This window comes from Pongo pygmaeus, chromosome 6 (genome assembly GCF_028885625.2).
Source record: "Pongo pygmaeus isolate AG05252 chromosome 6, NHGRI_mPonPyg2-v2.0_pri, whole genome shotgun sequence".
Classification (NCBI taxonomy): Eukaryota; Metazoa; Chordata; class Mammalia; order Primates; family Hominidae; genus Pongo; species Pongo pygmaeus.
The window spans coordinates 87,644,963-87,666,863 of record NC_072379.2 but is presented as its reverse complement, the minus strand read 5'-3'; the positions used below and the strand labels follow the sequence as shown (position 1 = coordinate 87,666,863).

The window sequence follows — 21,901 nt, the reverse complement described above, 5'->3', positions numbered from 1 at the left end:
GGATTTCTTTTCCTATTTTAACCTGACACCTCAACACCTCCATTTTTTTTTTCTTCATGTTAAACCCTTGGTGGCAATTGGCTCTATTTCTGAATCCCTTTCGTAGGCTGGCTATAGAAGTTAGAGAAGTTAGCAAAGTTAGAGAAGTATCTTGTTCACTTCTCTAGGAAGTTAACAGAGCTTTCTATTTCCAGTGTACCCTGCTCTCCCATCTTTTCCTAAAAGGTCCTAGAAAAAGGCTAGAAGTAGTAAGATTCAACCAGGAAGTGTAAGTCACATCTACCATAATTTCTTAGCTGTAAAACAAAATCAATGAAATGTGTTTATGTGCCAGTAGGATTTTTTTTTTTTTTTTTTTGAGACAGAATCTCACTGTGTCACTCAGGCTGCAGTGCAATGGCACGATCTCAGCTCACTGCAATCTCCGCCTCCCGGGTTCAAGCAATTCTCCTTCCTCAGCCTCCTGAATAGCTGGGATTACAGGTACGCACCACCACGCCCAGCGAATTTTGTATTTTTCATACAGATGGGGTTTTACCATGTTGGTCAGGCTGGTCTCGAACTCCTGACCTTGTGATCCACCTGCCTCGGACTCCCAAAGTGCTGGGATTACAGGCGTGAGCCACCACACCCAGCCAGCAGGATTTTTAAATACATAAAATAAAAGATGTTTTTATCTGAATATCTAGAAAGGCCATATTTTGCTTTCATATTAGTTTCAGATAAAATCCTAACCAATTTAAGCCTTAAACACAGGAAAATGCATCTCAGTTTAATATTAATAAAATAGTGGAGTAAAGTAATGTTTGGGTTGCTTTTTCTGAGACAGCATATGTTTGTGTGGGCAGGGGTAGGGGGTGAAGATGAAGGGTGTAATTGAGCCTAATCAATAAGTTAATGTTTTCAATGTGCTATTACTCATTGCCAGTGGGAAGTTATTGATCAACTGAATCTGTGTTGTAGCAGTTGGTAATCCAATTCTAAAGTTGTGAGAGGAAAAAAATGTTGAGTAGGCATTTACTGAGGCAAAAATGAAATTTTTTTTAAAAAATATGGTTCTAAATTTCCTTTTTTAGACTTCAAAATAAGAATAACTAAAACAGTATCTACCGCATTTGGCAAAATAGTTGGAATTCTATAGACTTTCTTCACAGAAATACTATAAAGAATATGTTAATAAAGATATTAATCTTTATTTTATTTCTTAACTAAAAATATTAAAGCCATTAAGGGATTTAGCACAGATATTTAAAATTCTGAATCTGTGTGCAGGAAAAATAAAAAACCAGCCTCATTTTATAGAATCTGCATATGATATCATAAAACTGTGTGGGTAAGTTATCTTTCTTTAACTTTATTTTGTAGTAACATGGAGTATTTTATTATGTTTCTTATATCACAAACATATTATGCATTATAGTGTAGCAGATTGCTACAGAACTCAGAAAACTTCAGTTCATCACTTGATTCCAGCAGTTGGTATTTCAGGTAATCAGTTTGCTGTGGTCTGAGATTGCTAGCCACAAGAGATTAAATTCTAAGTATATTGAAATGCTTTCTTGTAATTAGTTACTCTGAAGTAAATGCTAAATATTAGATGTAACCAAGGAATTATAGTATTTTCAGAAAATCTTTGAGTGAACTTATGGATATGCTTATAGTTTCAGTCTAGTTTTTTTCTCTGTCTTTAGAAAATTTTGGTCTCAAAGATATATTAGGTTATATATGTCATGTTTTATTTGATTTTTGAAATTTGAGTGAAGAATAAAAATCACCAATTACATTTGATATATGTTTTAAAAATGGAAGTTAGAGGTAAGAATTGTAAAATTAACATGTCTTATTCTTTCTACTGTTGGTTCTCTAACAAGTTCTGGGAACTGAGTATATGGTGCTTCCTTGGTGTCACATAGTGGCTAATCTAGGTACATATTAAAATATCCATTTATAGTTGCTAAATGTAATGCAGTAGGGAGGAGTAAACCTTTCTGACAATTTTACCTTCTGAACCTTTCTACCGATTTAACTTTTTAGATAGCAATTATTTATTTTAATATACAAATAATATATAAATAATAGAACGGTTTAGTAGAATTATGCATACATGGTAGGTTCTAACTCTCACTTTTAGATTTACCAGCAATATTTAAAATTTTATGTTTTTTGATATCTGAATAAAATAGCCAAAATAATATATTGACTGCCTATACCATGCCTTGCTTTTTAATAGATAGGGACAATGGAAAATAAATGGTTGCTCTGGTGTTTTCAAGGAACAAATTGGAAATTATTATTATATTGACATACGATTATATAATGTAAAACTTTTAAATCTCAAGGCTTTGCAAGTCCTAGAATGCCAAGTTTATAAGAATTGCTTTCAACATCTATGTTCCTACAGAGCTCTGCACAAAGTTCATTCTCTATGAAAACTTGTGAATGAATGTTTAATTTTATAATATAATAAATCCTTTTTAGCTGCAGTCTTCATTTTCCCTCATATTTCATAATTATTCACATTGTTAATTTTTTCTACTTTTCTAATTTTGGTTTATGTCTAGATAACTTCTCTACGCCTCACCCTCACTTGTTTCTCTTTTCAAGACATTTTTGGAAGATAAAAACAATAAAAATAGAATAATAATGTCAAGCCTTTCCGTTCTGGCCTCCAAGTAGTATGGTTTTCTCACTGCATCAGAAGTATAATGCTAATTTTTTCATAAACTTTTTGGTTGAAAACTCTTCTGATGCTTTATCTTATAATAGATTGTCTCCTTTGCTAGAAAAGGAAAAAGTTTGGGAACAAAAAGTACTAGTTTTAGAGTCCTTCACTTTAGAGATGCAACAAGCAGCTGGATAACAAATATAATACGTTATTTGTTTCAAATGACAAATTCTGACAAACACTAGAAATGAACTTCTGTGGCATTTATAAAATTGTCCTTTTTGTAGCTTGCTCTTCAGATATCTTTAAATTCAAATTGGCCTCTGTACTTGCTATTGATACATCCTCATGTGATAGTTCTCAATGCCATTTTCAACTATTTCTTTAATTTTTCTTGAAAAATATGAATTGGCCGGGTGCGGTGGCTCATGCCTGTAATCCCAGCACTTTGGGAGGCCGAGGCAGGCGGATCACGAGGTCAGAAGATCGAGACCATCCTGGATAACACGGTGAAACCCCGTCTCTACTAAAAATGCAAAAAAATAGCTGGGTGTGGTGGCAGGCGCCTGTAGTCCCAGCTACTCGGGAGGCTGAGGCAGGAGAATGGCGTGAACCCGGAAGACGGAGTTTGCAGTGAGCTGAGATTGCGCCAACTGCACTCCAGCCTGGGCGACAGAGCAAGACTTCGTCTTGGAAAAAATAAAATAAGATAAATATATATATATATATGAATTAAAAGTCCTCTCTCTATAGGATATGTTGTGCTTTAAATAGTACAGGAGATTCACATTTTGAACTCATGAAATGTCAAAATAGTTTATATATTTAAAAAATAACTTTTGAAAACTTAAGGGGGGAGGAGCCAAGATGGCCAAATAGGAACAGCGCCAGTCTACAGCTCCCAGCGTGAGCTACGCAGAAGATGGGTGATTTCTGCATTTCCATCTGAGGTACCGGGTTCATCTCACTAGGGAGTGCCAGACAGTGGGCGCAGGTCAGTGGGTGCACGCACCATGCACAAGCCGAAGAAGGGCGAGGCATTGCCTCACTCGGGAAGCGCAAGGGGTCAGGGAGTTCCCTTTCCTGGTCAAAGAAAGGGGTGACAGATGGCACCTGGAAAATCCGGTCACTCCCACCTGAATACCGTGCTTTTCCGAAGGGCTTAAAAAACGGCGCACCAGGAGATTATATCCCGCACCTGGCACAGAGGGTCCTATGCCCACGGAGTCTCACTGATTGCTAGCACAGCAGTCTGAGATCAAACTGCAAGGCGGCAGCGAGGCTGGGGGAGGGGCGCCTGCCATTGCCCAGGCTTGCTTAGGTAAACAAAGCAGCCGGGAAGCTCCAACTCGGTGGAGCCCACCACAGCTCAAGGAGGCCTGCCTGCCTCTGTAGGCTCCACCTCTGGGGGCAGGGCACAGACAAACAAAGACAGCAGTAACCTCTGCAGACTTAAATGTCCCTGTCTGACAGCTTTGAAGAGAGCAGTGGTTCTCCGAGCATGCAGCTGGAGATATGAGAACAGGCAGACTGCCTCCTCAAGTGGGTCCCTGACCCCTGACCCCCGAGCAGCCTAACTGGGAGGCACCCCCCAGCAGGGGCAGACTGACACCTCACACGGCCAGGTACTCCAACAGATCTGCAGCTGAGGGTCCTGTCTGTTAGAAGGAAAACTAACAAACAGAAAGGACATCCACACCAAAAACCCATCTGTACATCACCATCATCAAAGACCAAAAGTAGATAAAACCACAAAGATGGGGAAAAAACAGAGCAGAAAAACTGGAAACTCTAAAAAGCAGAGCGCCTCTCCTCCTCCAAAGGAACGCAGTTCCTCACCAGCAATGGAACAAAGCTGGATGGAGAATGACTTTGACGAGCTGAGAGAAGAAGTCTTCAGATGATCAAATTACTCCGAGCTACGGGAGGATATACAAACCAAAGGCAAAGAAGTTGAAAACTTTGAAAAACATTTAGAAGAATGTATAACTAGAATAACCAATACAGAGAAGTGCTTAAAGGAGCTGATGGAGCTGAAAACCAAGGCTCGAGAACTACGTGAAGAATGCAGAAGCCTCAGAAGCCGATGCCATCAAATGGAAGAAAGGGTATCAGTGATGGAAGATGAAATAAATGAAATGAAGCAAGAAGGGAAGTTTAGAGAAAAAAAGAATAAAAAGAAATGAGCAAAGCCTCCAAGAAATATGGGACTATGTGAAAAGACCAAATCTACGTCTGATTGATGTACCTGAAAGTGACGGGGAAAATGGAACCAAGTTGGAAAACACTCTGCAGGATATTATCCAGGAGAACTTCCCCAATCTAGCAAGGCAGGCCAACATTCAGATTCAGGAAATACAGAGAACGCCACAAAGATACTCCTCGAGAAGAGCAACTCCAAGACACATAATTGTCAGATTCACCAAAGTTGAAAGGAAGGAAAAAATGTTAAGGGCAGCCAGAGAGAAAGGTCGGGTTACCCTCAAAGGGAAGCCCATCAGACTAACAGCGGATCTCTCGGCAGAAACTCTACAAGCCAGAAGAGAGTGGGGGCCAATATTCAACATTCTTAAAGAAAAGAATTTTCAACCCAGAATTTTATATCCAGCCAAACTAAGCTTCATAAGTGAAGGAGAAATAAAATCCTTTACAGACAAGCAAATGCTGAGAGATTTTGTCACCACCAGGCCTGCCCTAAAAGAGCTCCTGAAGGAAGCGCTAAACATGGAAAGGCACAACCGGTACCAGCTACTGCAAAATCATACCGAAATGTAAAGACCATCGAGACTAGGAAGAGACTGCATCAACTAATGAGCAAAATAACCAGCTCACATCATAATGACAGGATCAAATTCACACATAACAATATTAACTTTAAATGTAAATGGACTAAATGCTCCAATTAAAGGACACAGACTGGCAAATTGGATAAAGAGTCAAGATCCATCAGTGTGCTGTATTCAGGAAACCCATCTCACGTGCAGAGACACACATAGGCTCAAAATAAAAGGATGGAGGAAGATCTGCCAAGCAAATGGAAAGCCAAAAAAGGCAGGGGTTGCAATCCTAGTCTCTGATAAAATAGACTTTAAACCAACAAAGAACAAAAGAGACAAAGAAGGCCATTACATAATGGTAAAGGGATCAATTCAACAAGAAGAGCTAACTATCCTAAATATATATGCACCCAATACAGGAGCACCCAGATTCATAAAGCAAGTCCTGAGTGACGTACACAGAGACTTAGACTCCCACACATTAATAATGGGAGACTTTAACACCCCACTGTCAACATTAGATCAACGAGACAGAAAGTCAACAAGGATACCCAGGAATTGAACTCAGCTCTGCACCAAGCGGACCTAATAGACATCTACAGAACTCTCCACCCCAAATCAACAGAATATACATTTTTTTCAGCACCACACCACACCTATTCCAAAATTGACCACATACTTGGAAGTAAAGCTCTCCTCAGCAAATGTAAAAGAACAGAAATTATAACAAACTATCTCTCAGATCACAGTGCAATCAAGCTAGAACTCAGGATTAAGAATCTCACTCAAAACTGCTCAACTACATGGAAACTGAACAACCTGCTCCTGAATGACTACTGGGTACATAACGAAATGAAGGCAGAAATAAAGATGTTCTTTGAAACCAACGAGAACAAAGACACAACATACCAGAATCTCTGGGATGCATTCAAAGCAGTGTGTAGAGGGAAATTTATAGCACTAAATGCCCACAAGAGAAAGCAGGAAAGATCCAAAATTGACACCCTAACATCACAATTAAAAGAACGAGAAAAGCAAGAGCAAACACATTCAAAAGCTAGCAAAAGGCAAGAAATAACTAAGATCAGAGCAGAACTGAAGGAAATAGAGACACAAAAAACCGTTCAAAAAATTAATGAATCCAGGAGATGGTTTTTTGAAAGGATCAACAAAATTGATAGACCGCTAGCAAGACTAATAAAGAAGAAAAGAGAGAAGAATCAAGTAGATGTAATAAAAAATGATAAAGGGGATATCACCACCAATCCCACAGAAATACAAACTACCATCAGAGAATATTACAAACACCTCTATGCAAATAAACTAGAAAATCTAGAAGAAATGGATAAATTCTTCGACACATACACATACACTCTCCCAAGACTAAACCAGGAAGAAGTTGAATCTCTGAATAGACCAATAACAGGCTCTGAAATTGAGGCAATAATCAATAGCTTACCAACCAAAAAGAGTCCAGGAACAGATGGATTCACAGCTGAATTCTACCAGAGGTATAAGGAGGAACTGGTACCATTCCTTCTAAAACTATTCCAATCAATAGAAAAAGAGGGAATCCTCCCTAACTCATTTTATGAGGCCAGCATCATCCTGATACCAAAGCCAGGCAGAGACACAACAAAAAAAGAGAATTTTAGACCAATATCCTTGATGAACATTGATGCAAAAATCCTCAATAAAATACTGGCAAATCAAATCCAGCAGCGCATCAAAAAGCTTATCCACCATGATCAAGTGGGCTTCATCCCTGGGATGCAAGGCTGGTTCAATATACGCAAATCAATAAATGTAATCCAGCATATAAACAGAACCAAAGACAAAAACCACTTGATTATCTCAATAGATGCAGAAAAGGCCTTTGACAAAATTCAACAACCCTTCATGCTAAAAACTCTCAATAAATTATGTATTGATGGGATGTATCTCAAAATAATAAGAGCTATCTATGACAAACCCACAGCCAATATCATACTGAATGGGCAAAAACTGGAAGCATTCCCTTTGAAAACTGGCACAAGACAGGGATGCCCTCTCTCACCACTCCTATTCAACATAGTGTTGGAAGTTCTGGCCAGGGCAATTAGGCAGGAGAAGGAAATAATGGGTATTCAATTAGGAAAAGAGGAAGTCAAATTGTCCCTGTTTGCAGATGACATGATGGTATATCTAGAAAATCCCATTGTCTCAGCCCAAAATATCCTTAAGCTGATAAGCAACTTCAGCAAAGTCTCAGGATACAAAATCAATGTACAAAAATCACGAGCATTCTTATACATCAATAACAGACAAACAGAGAGCCAAATCATGAGTGAATGCCCATTCACAATTGCTTCAAAGAGAATAAAATACCTAGGAATCCAACTTACAAGGGACGTGAAGGACCTCTTCAAGGAGAACTACAAACCACTGCTCAAGGAAATAAAAGAGGATACAAACAAATGGAAGAACATTCCATGCTCATGGGTAGGAAGAATCAATATCGTGAAAATGGCCATACTGCCCAAGGTAATTTATAGATTCAATGCCATCCCCATCAAGCTACCAATGACTTTCTTCACAGAATTGGAAAAAAATACTTTAAAGTTCATATGGAACCAAAAAAGAGCCCGCATCACCAAGTCAATCCTAAGCCAAAAGAACAAAGCTGGAGGCATCACGCTACCTGAATTCAAACTATACTACAAGGCTACAGTAACCAAAACAGCATGGTACTGGTACCAAAACAGACATATAGATCAATGGAACAGAACAGAGCCCTCAGAAATAACGCCGCATATCTACAACTATCTGATCTTTGACAAACCTGACAAAAACAAGCAATGGGGAAAGGATTCCCTATTTAATAAATGGTGCTGGGAAAACTGGCTAGCCATATGTAGAAAGCTGAAACTGGATCCCTTCCTTACACCTTATACAAAAATTAATTCAAGATGGATTAAAGACTTAAACGTTAGACCTAAAACCATAAAAACCCTAGAAGAAAACCTAGGCATTACCATTCAGGACATAGGCATGGGGAAGGATTTCATGTCTAAAACACCAAAAGCAATGGCAACAAAAGCCAAAATTGACAAATGGGATCTAATTAAACTCAAGAGCTTCTGCACAGCAAAAGAAACTACCATCAGAGTGAATAGGCAACCTACAAAATGGGAGAAAATTTTCGCAACCTACTCATCTGACAAAGGGCTAATATCCAGAATCTACAATGAACTCCAACAAATTTACAAGAAAAAAACAAACAACCCCATCAACAAGTGGGCAAATGACATGAACAGACACTTCTCAAAAGAAGACATTTATGCAGCCAAAAAACACATGAAAAAATGCTCACCATCACTGGCCATCAGAGAAATGCAAATCAAAACCACAATGAGATACCATCTCACACCAGTTAGAATGGCAGTCATTAAAAAATCAGGAAACAACAGGTGCTGGAGAGGATGTGGAGAAATAGGAACACTTTTACACTGTTGGTGGGACTGTAAACTAGTTCAACCATTGTGGAAGTCAGTGTGGCAATTCCTCAGGGATCTAGAACTAGAAATACCATTTGACCCAGCCATCCCATTACTGGGTATATACCCAAAGGACTATAAATCATGCTGCTATAAAGACACATGCACACGTATGTTTATTGTGGCATTATTCACAATAGCAAAGACTTGGAACCAACCCAAATGTCCAACAACGATAGACTGGATTAAGAAAATGTGGCACATATACACCATGGAATACTATGCAGCCATAAAAAATGATGAGTTCATGTCCTTTGTAGGGACATGGATGAAATTGGAAATCATCATTCTCAGTAAACTATCGCAAGAACAAAAAACCAAACACCGCATATTCTCACTCATAGGTGGGAATTGAACAATGAGAACACATGGACACAGGAAGGGGAACATCACACTCTGGGGACTGTTGTGGGGTGGGGGGGGGGAGGGATAGCATTAGAAGATATACCTAAAGTATAATAATAATAAATAAATAAATAAAAAGAAAAAAAGAAAAAGAAAAAATAACTTTTATATTTTCTTTGAAATTTAGACTGACCCAGGTTTATGTGCTGGATCTTTTATTATTTATAAATAAGTTACTTTAAAATAACTTTGGTTATAGTAGTTGTGAAATGTGATTCTAATATAATTAATATTTGTTAACTTGAATGCCTAAATGTCTGCAAAACCATTCTGTTATTTTGTGGATAGTTACTAACCCAGCTAATAAGCAAAAATGCACTGATCACTAAGAATGAATAAACTATCGATTTTGCCTAGAGTTTTTAAAATTTCAGGAAAAGCTCTTAACCAGTTTTTAAGTTACTGGTGAGCTTAGATCTATGGTTTGTATCAGATTATCCAATGTTATACTAACTTTGATATAATTATAGCTATAGTTTATTACTATTTTGACCTCAAAGAGAAAGAGAGTTCCTAAGTTTTTTTATTCATGAAGCGATGCAAAATGGCTTTCTTAACCTATGCCTTTTACATCCATTTCTTAATTTTTATAATTAATGTAATATTTTCTTTTTGGTCAGTTCGTTAGAAACATTTTTTTTCTTTTTTTCTTTTTGATGGAGGCTCGCTCACTCTGTCGCCAGGCTGGAGTGCAGTGGCACAATCTCAGCTCACTGCAACCTCTGCCTCCAGGATTCTAGCAATTCTCCTGCCTCAGCCTCCTGAGTAGCTGGGACTACAGGTGCACACCACCATGCCCAGTGAATTTTTGTATTTTTAGAAGAAATGGAATTTCACCATGTTGGCCAGGATGATCTCGATCTCTTGACCTCGTGATCCACCCACCTTGGCCTCCCAAAGTGCTGGGATTACAGGCGTGAGCCACTGCACCTGGCCCCAGAAACATTTTTAATAGTTACAATACTATTAAACTATAATACTGTGGATTACAGCTGGTAGTTAATAGTTGTCAATTCCCCAGGGCTAAAGAATAGAATATTATTATTAATTTATTCTTTAGAAATGAACTCTCGCCCACTTAGAAATGATGCTTCAATCAAAGACTTTATTAAAAATTACTCTTACAATTCTTCATTCTTATTGAAGCTTGCCATTTTTGAAAAAGAAAGTGTCGGATGAAATAACTTATGCTGAAGATACTGCTAATTCAATTGCACTTCTGGGTAAGTTAAGATTTCCTTAAGGTATAGGGATGTAACATATGACAGGTCCTACTGACAAGAGAATATCTATTTTTCCCAAGTTTCACTAAGAGGACTCCTTCTCCATGTCTGGGATCTTCTCTTGTTGGTGAATTAATCACAGTGTGCTTGGTGATAATTCTGGTATTGTATTCTGTTCAGGTTGTTTCATGATACCAACAAAAGTCCATCTTCTAATTACAAGGACAGGCTGATTATGTAGTTTGATGAATTATTATTTAGTTTGATGAAGTGTTTGTTAACTATTTTTGTAAATCAGAAAGTGTACATACCCTTTTTAAGTAATCACAAAAACATTTCAGCTTTGAACTCTAATATTTAATTGCTACAATAATAGAATTATTCATTAAATGATCTAAAATTTCAAATCAAATCATAAAATGATAGCATATTAAGAACTTCAGCATAATGCACATAAAGATGCAGATGCCTATATTTTGTACACAAAAATATGAAAAATATCATAAAAGGGTAGGCATTTATATATGGGTTATCACTTGATTTTCTAGAGAAAGAAAACAATTTCCTAGGAAATAAGATCAGGGAAACACTGGCCCTTTGAGTCAGCTCCTGGGACATGACAGCATGTTCCCAAAACAAATCCTACATTAAATCTGTACTTACTAGTTTAGGTCTTTATTTGTACAGGAGGAATAAAAGATACACAATTGATCCAATGCATTTTTAAAAATATTTACTGAATAGTGATGTTCCCAGCATTATACTCCATATAGAAAGATGTTAAGAGATTCAATTGGAATGAAGAAAAAAAGGATTTTTATTTTTAACATAGACATTAACCCTTTTATATCTCAGTAGGTTTTATAGTTTTTAATTTTAGTTACTTCGGAAAACTACCTAGGTGTTGTGGAGATTAGGTTAAACCTGAGGGGGCAGTTTAAAGAAAAACACCTTAGGAAGCAGGCAGGTTCAGAAATATGGGATTTTTAATTTTGTGAATCCCTATCATCAGTGGAAATTTACAATGAGAAGCCAACCCAAAAGAGGACATGGTAGTATTAATAGATAAAAAGTGCAGTTTTTGTTGGTAACATTTTTTAAAATACCCCTGTTGCCATTATTTTTAAATATTGCTTCCAAGAGTGTTGACAGCCACTTGTATTATAAATACATGGCCCGCTTTTTACCGAGTGTCAACTTGTTCTTTGCTTAGTGACTGGTACCCTGCCTGCAGAACATGTTACTATCTCATATGACAACAGTATGAACTCTTAACTTTAGATGAGCTTCCTTCACTGATTACTGACTGCAAGTACTGCTCTTCCATCTCTTGGTTTTTATAATGGCTGGAAACATTAATTTAAACTAAAATAATTGTATATAAGATGAAATGTTGAACAAAAACTCTTCATGATTTTAGTTAGAACTTCCAGTTTCTACTACGTACTAATAAGTTATATTACATTTTCTTCCAAATGATACATAGATATTTCTGACTCAGAAGCAAGATTCTGGAAATGAATGGGGGAAGAAGTCGGTACTCTGCCCTGGGATTATGAAACAGGAAGCTATGATAAATTATCTAAATTTACAGGAACTAAAACAGTGGAAAAGCAGACGAAAGACCCTAGAATTTCCCATAAGCCTGCATATTTGGATAGTCTTGTTGGAAAAGCTTAGTTGTTGCTGTTGCCTAATATATTTTAAAACCTAAGTAGTGATTTTGCAACTCCAAAAGAACAGTCCAACAAATAAATAAAATTTAGAGTTAGAATAATCTTAAAACTGTCTTTTAAGTGATATCTTTTGCAGAGATTCTCCTGAAGCTAGGGTCAGGCTTTCCTTTGTGCTTCCTCCTTCTGTCCACTTGCCACCCCACTTGCTGACCACCTCCAGAGATGAGCATCTTGCAAGGGCTAATGCAAAAGAGGAATTCCTAATTATTCTTTTACCCTCAGAGAGTCCAACCAGTTCTAGTTTAGTTATAATGTCGGTATTACTGACTACCGCTCTCCTTGGGCATTCAGAGAACCTGGATCATTTCCAGAGTTCCACAGATCATTTTCAGATACCCTTGGGGATCATGTTTATAGGACTTCAACAGAGTAGATGCAATCCAGTTTGAAATACAGGCTGAAGCCAATTTAATTGTAGTTTAGATATGACTGAAAACGAACCTTCCTATTCGCCAACCCCACGCAGACAGCTTGAACATAAAACTATTACCCTTGCATGTGGGGCAGCTGCTTAAAAACTCACTCTCTTCCAGTCTGCCAACAAATTGAAGAGCAAAGTTCACCTGGAACTTCTCTAAGCAAAGAATGCATTAGTAAAGGCAAAAAATTACTGACCCTCTAGTTAGGGAGAAAAATGCTAACCCATATCTTGTCAAAATAATAATAATATCTAACACATGTAGAACTTACAATATGCTAGATGCTTTTCTCAGCCCTTTTCTCATATTAGCTAATTTAATCCTCACAACAATCTTAAATGTGGTAACTATTGTTATACCTGCTTAATAGATGAGAAAAGTAAGACACAAGTTTACATGGGTAGTAAATGGCATAGCCAGGATTTAATCTTAGACAGTCTGGTTCTAGCATTTGTGTTAATAATCATCATTCTTTTCTCCCTAGAAAGGAGAGGCTGAATTGATTGAGGGGCCAAATGTATAAGGATGGATTCAGGGTACTGTTTATATGTATATGTATGTATGTGTGTGAGCATATGTATAAAAATATGTATATAAATTGAACATGATCCAGTTTGAATCTCTGAGAATATTTTTAATAATCATCATATTATTAATATTTTATGCCTAAATTCTACAAATAAGCTTATGACAGTGTTGTTAAATAGCACCTGTTTATCTTTCTGGCAGGTGACTTAATGAAAATACCAAGTTCTGAATTGAGGATACAAATTTGTAAGTGTATTGTTGATTTTTATCATGCAGAACCACCAAAGAAGCATATTCCAGGTGAAGTTTACAATGGTCTTTCAGTGATAACTTGTGTATTTAGAAAACAGAACATTGTCATATCTCTTTGAATTTGACAGACACAGTGGGCTCATAAATGTAACACATTAAAAAGAAAAGTTTTTTTGTAGTCTTGAGCTCTTCGGTCATCTTTTAAAAGTTATATATGTATTTTTCAGTTTTTGATTTGCATATTTTTATTCTGATGCTAAATATGAACAAATTTGTAAAGTGATGCCCAATTTAGTTTATTAATAATTATAAATGTTACTATTATATTATTTAATACCATTGATAAAATTATTTTTTAAACACTTTATAAGTATTTATAATATCTGCCTCCACTCAGTTAAATGTTAAACTACCAATGCCAGGGCCATTCTCCATCCTGTTTGGGAAAATACTTCTATGTGTTATAGCTAAGGGACCTTAATATATAGTGGTAAATGAACCACACTGGATTGGTTGGGACCAAGACAGTGGCACGTGCACTGTGAGGATATAATGTTAAGATGTACTTCTTACCTTCATAGTTGCTGTAATTTCTAATCAATCTAGGAAGGGAGAGAAGATATAAACAATAATTTCTTAAATTATGTGATTCTTAATATAGGTGGAAATGAGTCTGTGGTAGTTCAAAAGAAAGATTATTTAAGACTAAGGAAAAACGGGAACCAGAAGTCAGTTAAAAAAAGGCAATTTAAAAAAAAGAAAAAAGAAAGTCAGGAAAAACAGAAGTAAGTCAAAAAGTAAAACAAAAAAATGGAACAACACCTAAACTAGAGAAATGAATAATGAGATTATTAAAGGTCCAATTTGAACTATTGATGAGATAGATGGGTAGGAGTGTCTTGGTAGATAAAAGATATTGGATACTAAAAGCAACAGGGACCAGAAATACAGGTTTGGAATCCACCCAAATAGAGTTGAAAATTGAAGCCACCAGAATGGTTGAGTTTGCCAAGAGATAAAACATATAAGCAGCAAGGCATCAAGAATGACATGGAGAGTGTCCATATTGAGGTTTGGAAAAAAATGATTAAAAGAAATTGGCAATGAAGGGAGGCTCAAATAGGAGGAAGAAAACCTAAAGACTGCCATGTCTTGTGTGCCAATGAATGAAATATTTGACAAAGGAGGAGGAAGTTGTCTCAGTGTCAACTGCAACTGCAGTTTTCTGTAATTGAAGAGTTAAAAGGCCAAGTTAATGTGACACCTGAAAAGTTGTAGTTAATCTTTGACAGATCTATTGATATAAAGTGGTCAGGGCAGATGCAGGATTAAAGAATCAGAGGATTGTGAGAGTAGAGGCACTGGATTTGAGAGTGAGAGAGTAGTGGCAGTTCATGAATGCAGATATATCTTAAGATCAGATGGTGAAGAAAAAGAAGATGGAGAACAGCTCAGCTAGTGCAAAGTCAGAGAAAGGTTATTTGGGTTTTGTTGTTTTTAGGATAGGAAGAAATCACATTTGTAGGCAGAGGAGCTAGAAGCTGGTAAGAAAGAAATGGGAAGGCAAAATTCTCAAAGAAAGCACAAGAAGATGGAATTAAGAGCACAAGCTTAGAGTTAACCTTGACAAAATACAGATGCCCTTCAAAGAAAGGGAGACAAGTGGTGTAGGACTTAAGACAAAGGAGTATTATGGGGCAAAGACGTGAGGTTGATTTGGTCAGGCTCTGAAAATTAGGAGTCAGTGCTCTCACTATCCCACAGTTGGTTTCAAGTGATGGGTATGGCCAGATATCCGGGACCACAGCTGAAAAGTCCTCAGTATAGCAGTTGAAAGGGACATAGCCCTGGAGACAGGAATTAAGTCCGTGAGCTTTAATAGTGTTATATCCCTCTATTAAAATGTACCTGCAATAGAAAAAGATACAGTAAGTATAAAATACATTTTGGTCCATCCATATGATAGACTATTATGCACATAAAAATCATTATTTTTGAAAACACTTTATAGGATGGGGAAAAGCTTACAATAAAAGTTTTAGTGAGTACAGTAGAATATAAAATTCTGTATACTAGTATGTTGTTAAAATTGTATGCATACATTAAAAATATCACAAGAAATATATGAAAATGTTAATGTTATCTCTAGATGATGAAAATATAGGCAATTTTTACCTTCCTTTTCTTACTTTTTAAATGCTTTTTATAATTCATGAGGTGAGTAGCTAGAGCATATCATAGAAAGCTCATCACAGCATTGGACAGGGCCTTGTCCACAGCCAGAGATCATAGTTACAAAGATAAGACAAACTGACAGATACCTCAGAACTAGGGCAAAGTTAAGGAATCTAGTTGGACTCAAAAATCAAAAAGTCGGGGAGTTAGATAAGTGAGATCACTGAGAAAAAATAAAGCCTCATCTCAGTAAATGAGGACCCTTTGGTGTTTATTTAATCCCTCTAGTTGAATGTAGTTAGGCAGGCACCTGTATACCTGCATCAAAAGGAGAGTTAGTATTTCTCACAGGTGCTAAGACAGAATTTTTATAAGACGTGTCACCAAGAATCAAACTTCCCTCAAATACCATTAAATTGTTTCACAATTATCAGAGTAGCATTACATTTTCTCACCTCTTATTTTATTGCTGACACTACGTAATTATTGTCCCTTGAAAGTACTGAAGTAATGCGTTGGACCTGAACAGTGAAACTGACTAGTGAAAACATTCAGTATTTGTAATCAAATCATTTTCCATTATAGAAAGTCATATCTACTGACAAGAAATATTGCTTTTTTTTTTTTAAATTTAGGATGTTTCCAAAATTCATGGTCCCATTTTAAATACTACACCAAGGATCAGCAAACTCTGGGTCCCAAGTCAAACTAGGCCTACTGAAAACAAAATTGTGTTAGAACACAGCCATGCCCACTTATATTTGTACTGTTTATTACTGCTTTCTTGCTACAATGTGCTGTAGAGTTGAGTAGTTGACAAGAAACCTTATAACCTGCAAAGCTTAAAATACTATCTGGCCCTTTACAGAAAAAATGTGGCCCATCCCTATGCTGCACAATTCTTAAATTCCATACACTTTTTAAAAGTTTTTCTTGCTTTTGCTTAATAATAAATTACTCATTCTTTTGTCTTAATGATCATTCTGTGAGATAACTGTATGTATTTATTAACGAATTGTTGTTAGGTTACCAGCAAGCGAGTTCATCATACAAGATTCAAATGGCTGAAGTTGGAGGATTAGCAAAAACAATGGTCCAGTCAATGACCTTGCTTGAAAATCAACTTGTTGAGAAGCTTTGGGTACTTAAAGTTCTGCAGCATCTCTCAACTTCTGGTTTGTATATTATTAAGTTTAAACACTTCATTGTCAACTACTTTTGTTTCTGTCTAAAAGTGTCAATATTGTAAAGCACAAATAATTTTTAAAATTTATTTTCAGAAGTTAATTGTACTATAATGATGAAAGCACAAGCAGCCAGTGGAATCTGTACTCACCTCAATGACCCAGATCCCTCTGGACAGCTTTTATTTCGTTCATCAGAAATACTTTGGAACTTGCTGGAAAAATCTTCCAAAGAAGAAGTCATACAACAGCTTAGTAACTTGGAATGTTTGCTGTAAGTGTATGTGGTTAGATAGGAATGTTCTTTTAATCTTAAAATGACAGCCAGTGACATAACTAACATCTTTGTTTGAATCTGTGTTCAATTACATTTTAGATTCATGTAATGGCTATGTTTCAGGACATCTTTTTTGTTCCATGGTATAAATGAATCTGCAGAATAATAAGCCACACTTTTCTATGTGGAAGGCTCTTGAAGTGGCTTCTTAACACTAAAATATAACTTGGAATATACATAAAGTAAAATTAGACTTTAGAAGAACTATTTCATTTATTTATCCAGTGAATCTATTATTGAGTGCTTACTATCTCCCAGATATTGCAGTAAGCATTAACAACAAAATTTGAGTAAGCCTTCAAGTTGCTTCTTCACTTATTCAACAAATAATTGTCTGCTCTATGCCAGCTTCAGTAATAAGCCATAGAAATACCACTGAAAACAATACAGATATTGTCTCTGCTTTCGTGGAATTTACATTGTGCTAGGAGGGATGGACAAGTAAATAGACAACTAAAAGAGAACATACTAAATGTTATGAAACAGATTATTGTAAGATGCTACATGTTCTTCAGAAGATCAGTCAGCACATTTTTGTTTGCAAGTGACTAAAAACCCAACTGACCAAAGCAATATAGAAAATTTATGGCTTATTTAACTACAAAGTCAAGGATAAAACTGGTTTCATGTGCAGCTTTTTTCAGGGATCAGCAGATATTAGGACTTCGTCCCTCCTCTCTCTACATTGTCTTCCATGGTGCTGGCTTCACACACAAGCCTATGTAGTAAGACCTAAGAAGTCTAGGATCACATCATTTCAACCTCAAATCAAGCAGAAGAGAAACCTTGCTATCCTGAAGGCTCAGAGAAAAGTCTTTGCATTGAGTCCAATTTGGCCCCGAATGGTCTAATATTGGTCAAAAGCCCGTTCCACAGTGATTTATTAGTGCCAAAAGAAAAAATGCTCTGACTGGCGAAAAGGCAGCTGAAGGCAGCCTCACAGGAGCAAAAGTCAGGAAGGAGTAAATGCCTAAATAAAAATAAGAAAGCTGTTCTTATAAAAAGGGCAAGTAGGTCCCAGGAGGCAAAGCAACAAATATCTACTATTAATACAAGGGAACCTAACTCAGAGTTGGAGAATTAATAACTGCTTCCTAATGAACTCAAGTCTAGTAACTGAATGACAAACCGGACTTGGTAACAGAAAAGTTTTGCATGTGGAGAGCATCCTAGACAGGGAAAACAAGTGAAAATATAATTAGCAAAATCAGAAAACTAAAATTCAGTATGATGAGAGCAGAAGGAACAGGCTACAATGGTGAGAGATGAGGCTAACCATGGTATCAGGGACCATAACATGAAAGGTCTAATAAGCCTTGTTAAGGAGGTAGGACTTAATCCTAAGAACAAAGAAGTCTTTAAGTGGTTTTACAAAGGAAAATGACATGATTGAATGTGTTATAGAGCTGCCACTTTGACCACCATGTGTAATAGACTGGTTTAATGGATTCTTATCTGGTACATAGGGGATTAGAGGCAGATTTGGAAGTGTAAAAAATATTAGAAATATGTTCAAATGAATAGTATAATATAAAAAGGGAGATTTTGTTGATAGACATTCAGGTAGCATTTCCATAAAAGTATGTGTTTTAGTTTGAGCTGCTATAATAAAGTACCATAAACTGGGTGGTTTATAAACAACAGAAAGTTATTTTTCATAGTATGGGAGGCTAGAATTCTGAGATCAGGGTGCCAGTGTGGTTGGGTTCTGATGAGGGTGCTCTTCTGGGTTGCATACTGCTGATATCTTGTATTCTTCCATGGAGGAAAGAGAGCAAGACAGCTCTCTGGAGTCCCTTTTATAAGGGCACTAATTCCATTCACGAGGGCTCATTACCTCCCTAAGGCCTCACTCCTGAAACCATCACATTGGGGGTTAGGATTTAAATATATGAATTTTGGAGGGACGCAAACATTTAGTGCATAACAATATAGTTTTTAAAATATGATTTTACTTTCTAGGGCTTTGAAGGAAGTATTTAAAAATCTGTTTATGAGAGGTTTCAGTCATTATGACCGTCAGCTTAGAAATGACATATTAGTGATCACTACAATTATAGCTCAAAATCCTGAAGCACCAATGATTGTAAGTATGAATCAAATTGCATTAATTTTAATTGTGGAAGTGGTGGGCGTGGGTGAAAGAAGTCCTATATTATGTTGGAATATTTGTGTATTTTGTTGTAATGCTAAGTTATGCTGTAATATCATGATGGTCACCAGTGTGCTTATCACTCTGCCAATTCTTCTTTGCAATCCTCTGGAAATTTGGAATCTTCCTCATATTGTGTGATTTATACACATGTTTACCACTTATGATGCTTTTCTTTCCTTCCTGATGATTTGAGTTTCCATCTGGCATCATTTCTCTTTCACTGGAAGAACTTTGTTTACAATTTCTTGTGGTGCAAATCTACTGGCTGCTGGCAACAAATTATCTTAGTTTTCTTTTATCTGAAAATATATTTAATTCATCTTAATTCTTAAAATCTATGCTCATTGAATATAGAACTCTAGCCTGAAAAATGTTTTTGTTTAGCATCAAAAATAAAGTTCTACTGTCTTCTGGAGTCTGTTGTTTCTGATGAGAAATATTCAGTGTGAGGTTCCATGGTGTAATGGTGAGCACCCTGGACTCTGATGAGAAGTATCTATTATTTCAAATCATTATCCCCCTATGTATAATATATCATCTTTGTCTCTCACTGTTTTCAAGATTTTCACTCTATCTTTGGTTTCTAGCAGTTTCGAAATGATGTGCTAAGGTGAAATCTCCTTTGTATTTGTTCGGCTTAGGTTTCATAGAGCTTCTTGGATATATAAATTTAAGTCTTTGAGAAGATTTGGAGAACTCTTGGCCATTATTTCTTCAAATATTTTTCCAGCCCCATTCTCTCTCCCCACTTCTTCAGAGACTCTGATTACTTTTATGTTTGACTTTTTGATATTGTCCCACAGGTTTCTGAGGCTCTGCTCACTTTTTTCAATCATTTTTCTCTCTATTCTTCAGGTTGGATAATTTGTATTAGTCTATATATTTAAATTCATTGACTTTTTTATTTCTGTCATCTCCATTCTGCTGTTAATCTCATCCAGTGCATTTTTACTTCAGATATATTTTTCAGTTTTAGAATTTATTTTTATTCCTTTTTATAGTGTCTCTCCGGAGAGTTCTTATCTTTCTATTCATTATGAGCATCTTTACTGTAGATTCTGGTATACTCCTCTGAAGAGTTTTTAATAACTACATATTTAACTTTGCTGTTCTCATCCCTTTTTGAGGTATGGCAGCCCAAATCTCAATTCAGTTCTTGCCTGGGATGCTTGAGTATTCTCTGCACTTGTGTGGTTCAGATATCAGCCAGATATTTGGGAAGAGTTTGTACACAGAATTTAGCATTCTCTCTCCCTGGCTCTCTCCTCTATGGGATTTCTCCCTTCACTTTCCAGTGGCTGTGGTTGCCTCTGTCCTCTGGTTCTTCAGGCCACTAAGATCACAGGGTTACTCTGAGTTTTAGCATTCCCACGAGGTATAGAATACGGCCTGCTCTCGGGCCAAAAGCCTTTTTTTTTTTTTTTTTTTTTTTTTTTTTTTGAGACAGAATCTCGCTCTGTCGCCCAGGCTGGAGTGCAGTGGCGTGATCTCAGCTCACTGCAAGCTCCGCCTCCCGGATTTGCGCCATTCTCCTGCCTCAGTCTCCCGAGTAGCTGGGACTACAGGCACCTGCCACCACATCTGGCTAATTTTTTTGTATTTTTAGTAGAGACAGTGTTTCACTGTGTTAGCCAGGATGGTCTCGATCTCCTGACCTCATGATCTGCCCGCCTTGGCCTCCCAAAGTGCTGGGATTACAGGCGTGAGCCACTGCGCCCGGCCCTAAAAGCCTTTTTTAAAATGGGAAACTCGTGTAGTGCCATCCCCTTCTACAAAATTCTGACATCCTTCCAGTGTCTGCTTACTCTTGGTCACAAGACAGTTTTATTTGTCACCAGCAGGAGAATTTCTCTCGGAGCTACTACTCATCTGTACCAGAAGCTGAGCCTTCACATATTTTATAATTAAAAATCATTGAATTATTGAAATTATTTAATAGAGATCCTTGGCAACAATATTCACAAGTCAGGCACATACGTTCTAGTTGTGCTACAAAGAACTGGCTGTGAAGACCTCAGCCCACTAACCGTGGATGTCAAGTAGTCCCAAGAGTCATGGAATTCATGCTGTGCAAATAGGGAAACAGTCCTACATAGTATCCTAGTTAAAGCTGCAACTTATAGGTAGACCTTTGTTTCTCTAGAAGCCCCTGGTCAGGTAGTAATTTCTCATTAGTGTCCTTGCAAACATTCAGATGAATTTCACGAATGTGAGTCAAAGGAAATAATATCTTCAGCATCTAAAGACACCATATAGATCCTAAAGTAATGGGGCTATAAAACTACAAGCTCGTAGGCCCAGGGTTTGCCCCTGTAAACTCTCCCTAATGTGCAAAGTCCAACTAGGATATCTCTGTCAGGAATGCTGATATGCTAAAATGTTTGCAACTCTAGTGATTCTTCAGGGCTTTTCATGCTAAGTAGGAACTACTTTATTATCTCTTGACCAAACGTTTGACATAACAAGAATGGTTGGGGTAGAAGTGGAAGTGTTTAAGAAGAAAAGCTGT

General features: G+C 36.9%; 1 protein-coding gene across 25 annotated transcripts in view; it reads left to right on the top strand.

Moving 5' to 3' along the window:
• Nucleotides 1-21,901, top strand: part of CFAP69 (cilia and flagella associated protein 69) — a 71,972-nt gene that overhangs the window by 15,859 nt on the left and 34,212 nt on the right. For 17 of the 25 annotated variants that reach the window (XR_010126955.1, XR_010126956.1, XM_063667616.1 and 14 more), the window contains 6 exons: nucleotides 1,224-1,333; nucleotides 10,530-10,606; nucleotides 13,491-13,589; nucleotides 16,742-16,891; nucleotides 16,997-17,174; nucleotides 19,200-19,323. Coding sequence is in view for 23 of the 25 variants with exons in the window: in XM_063667616.1 (XP_063523686.1) it covers nucleotides 1,224-1,333; nucleotides 10,530-10,606; nucleotides 13,491-13,589; nucleotides 16,742-16,891; nucleotides 16,997-17,174; nucleotides 19,200-19,323 (738 nt within the window). In the remaining 2 variants the exon portion in view is untranslated. Of the gene's footprint in view, nucleotides 1-365; nucleotides 484-1,223; nucleotides 1,334-10,529; nucleotides 10,607-13,490; nucleotides 13,590-16,741; nucleotides 16,892-16,996; nucleotides 17,175-19,199; nucleotides 19,324-21,901 lie in introns of all 25 variants that reach the window. The other 8 variants (XM_063667627.1, XM_063667619.1, XM_054496012.2 and 5 more) reach the window with 4 other exon arrangements.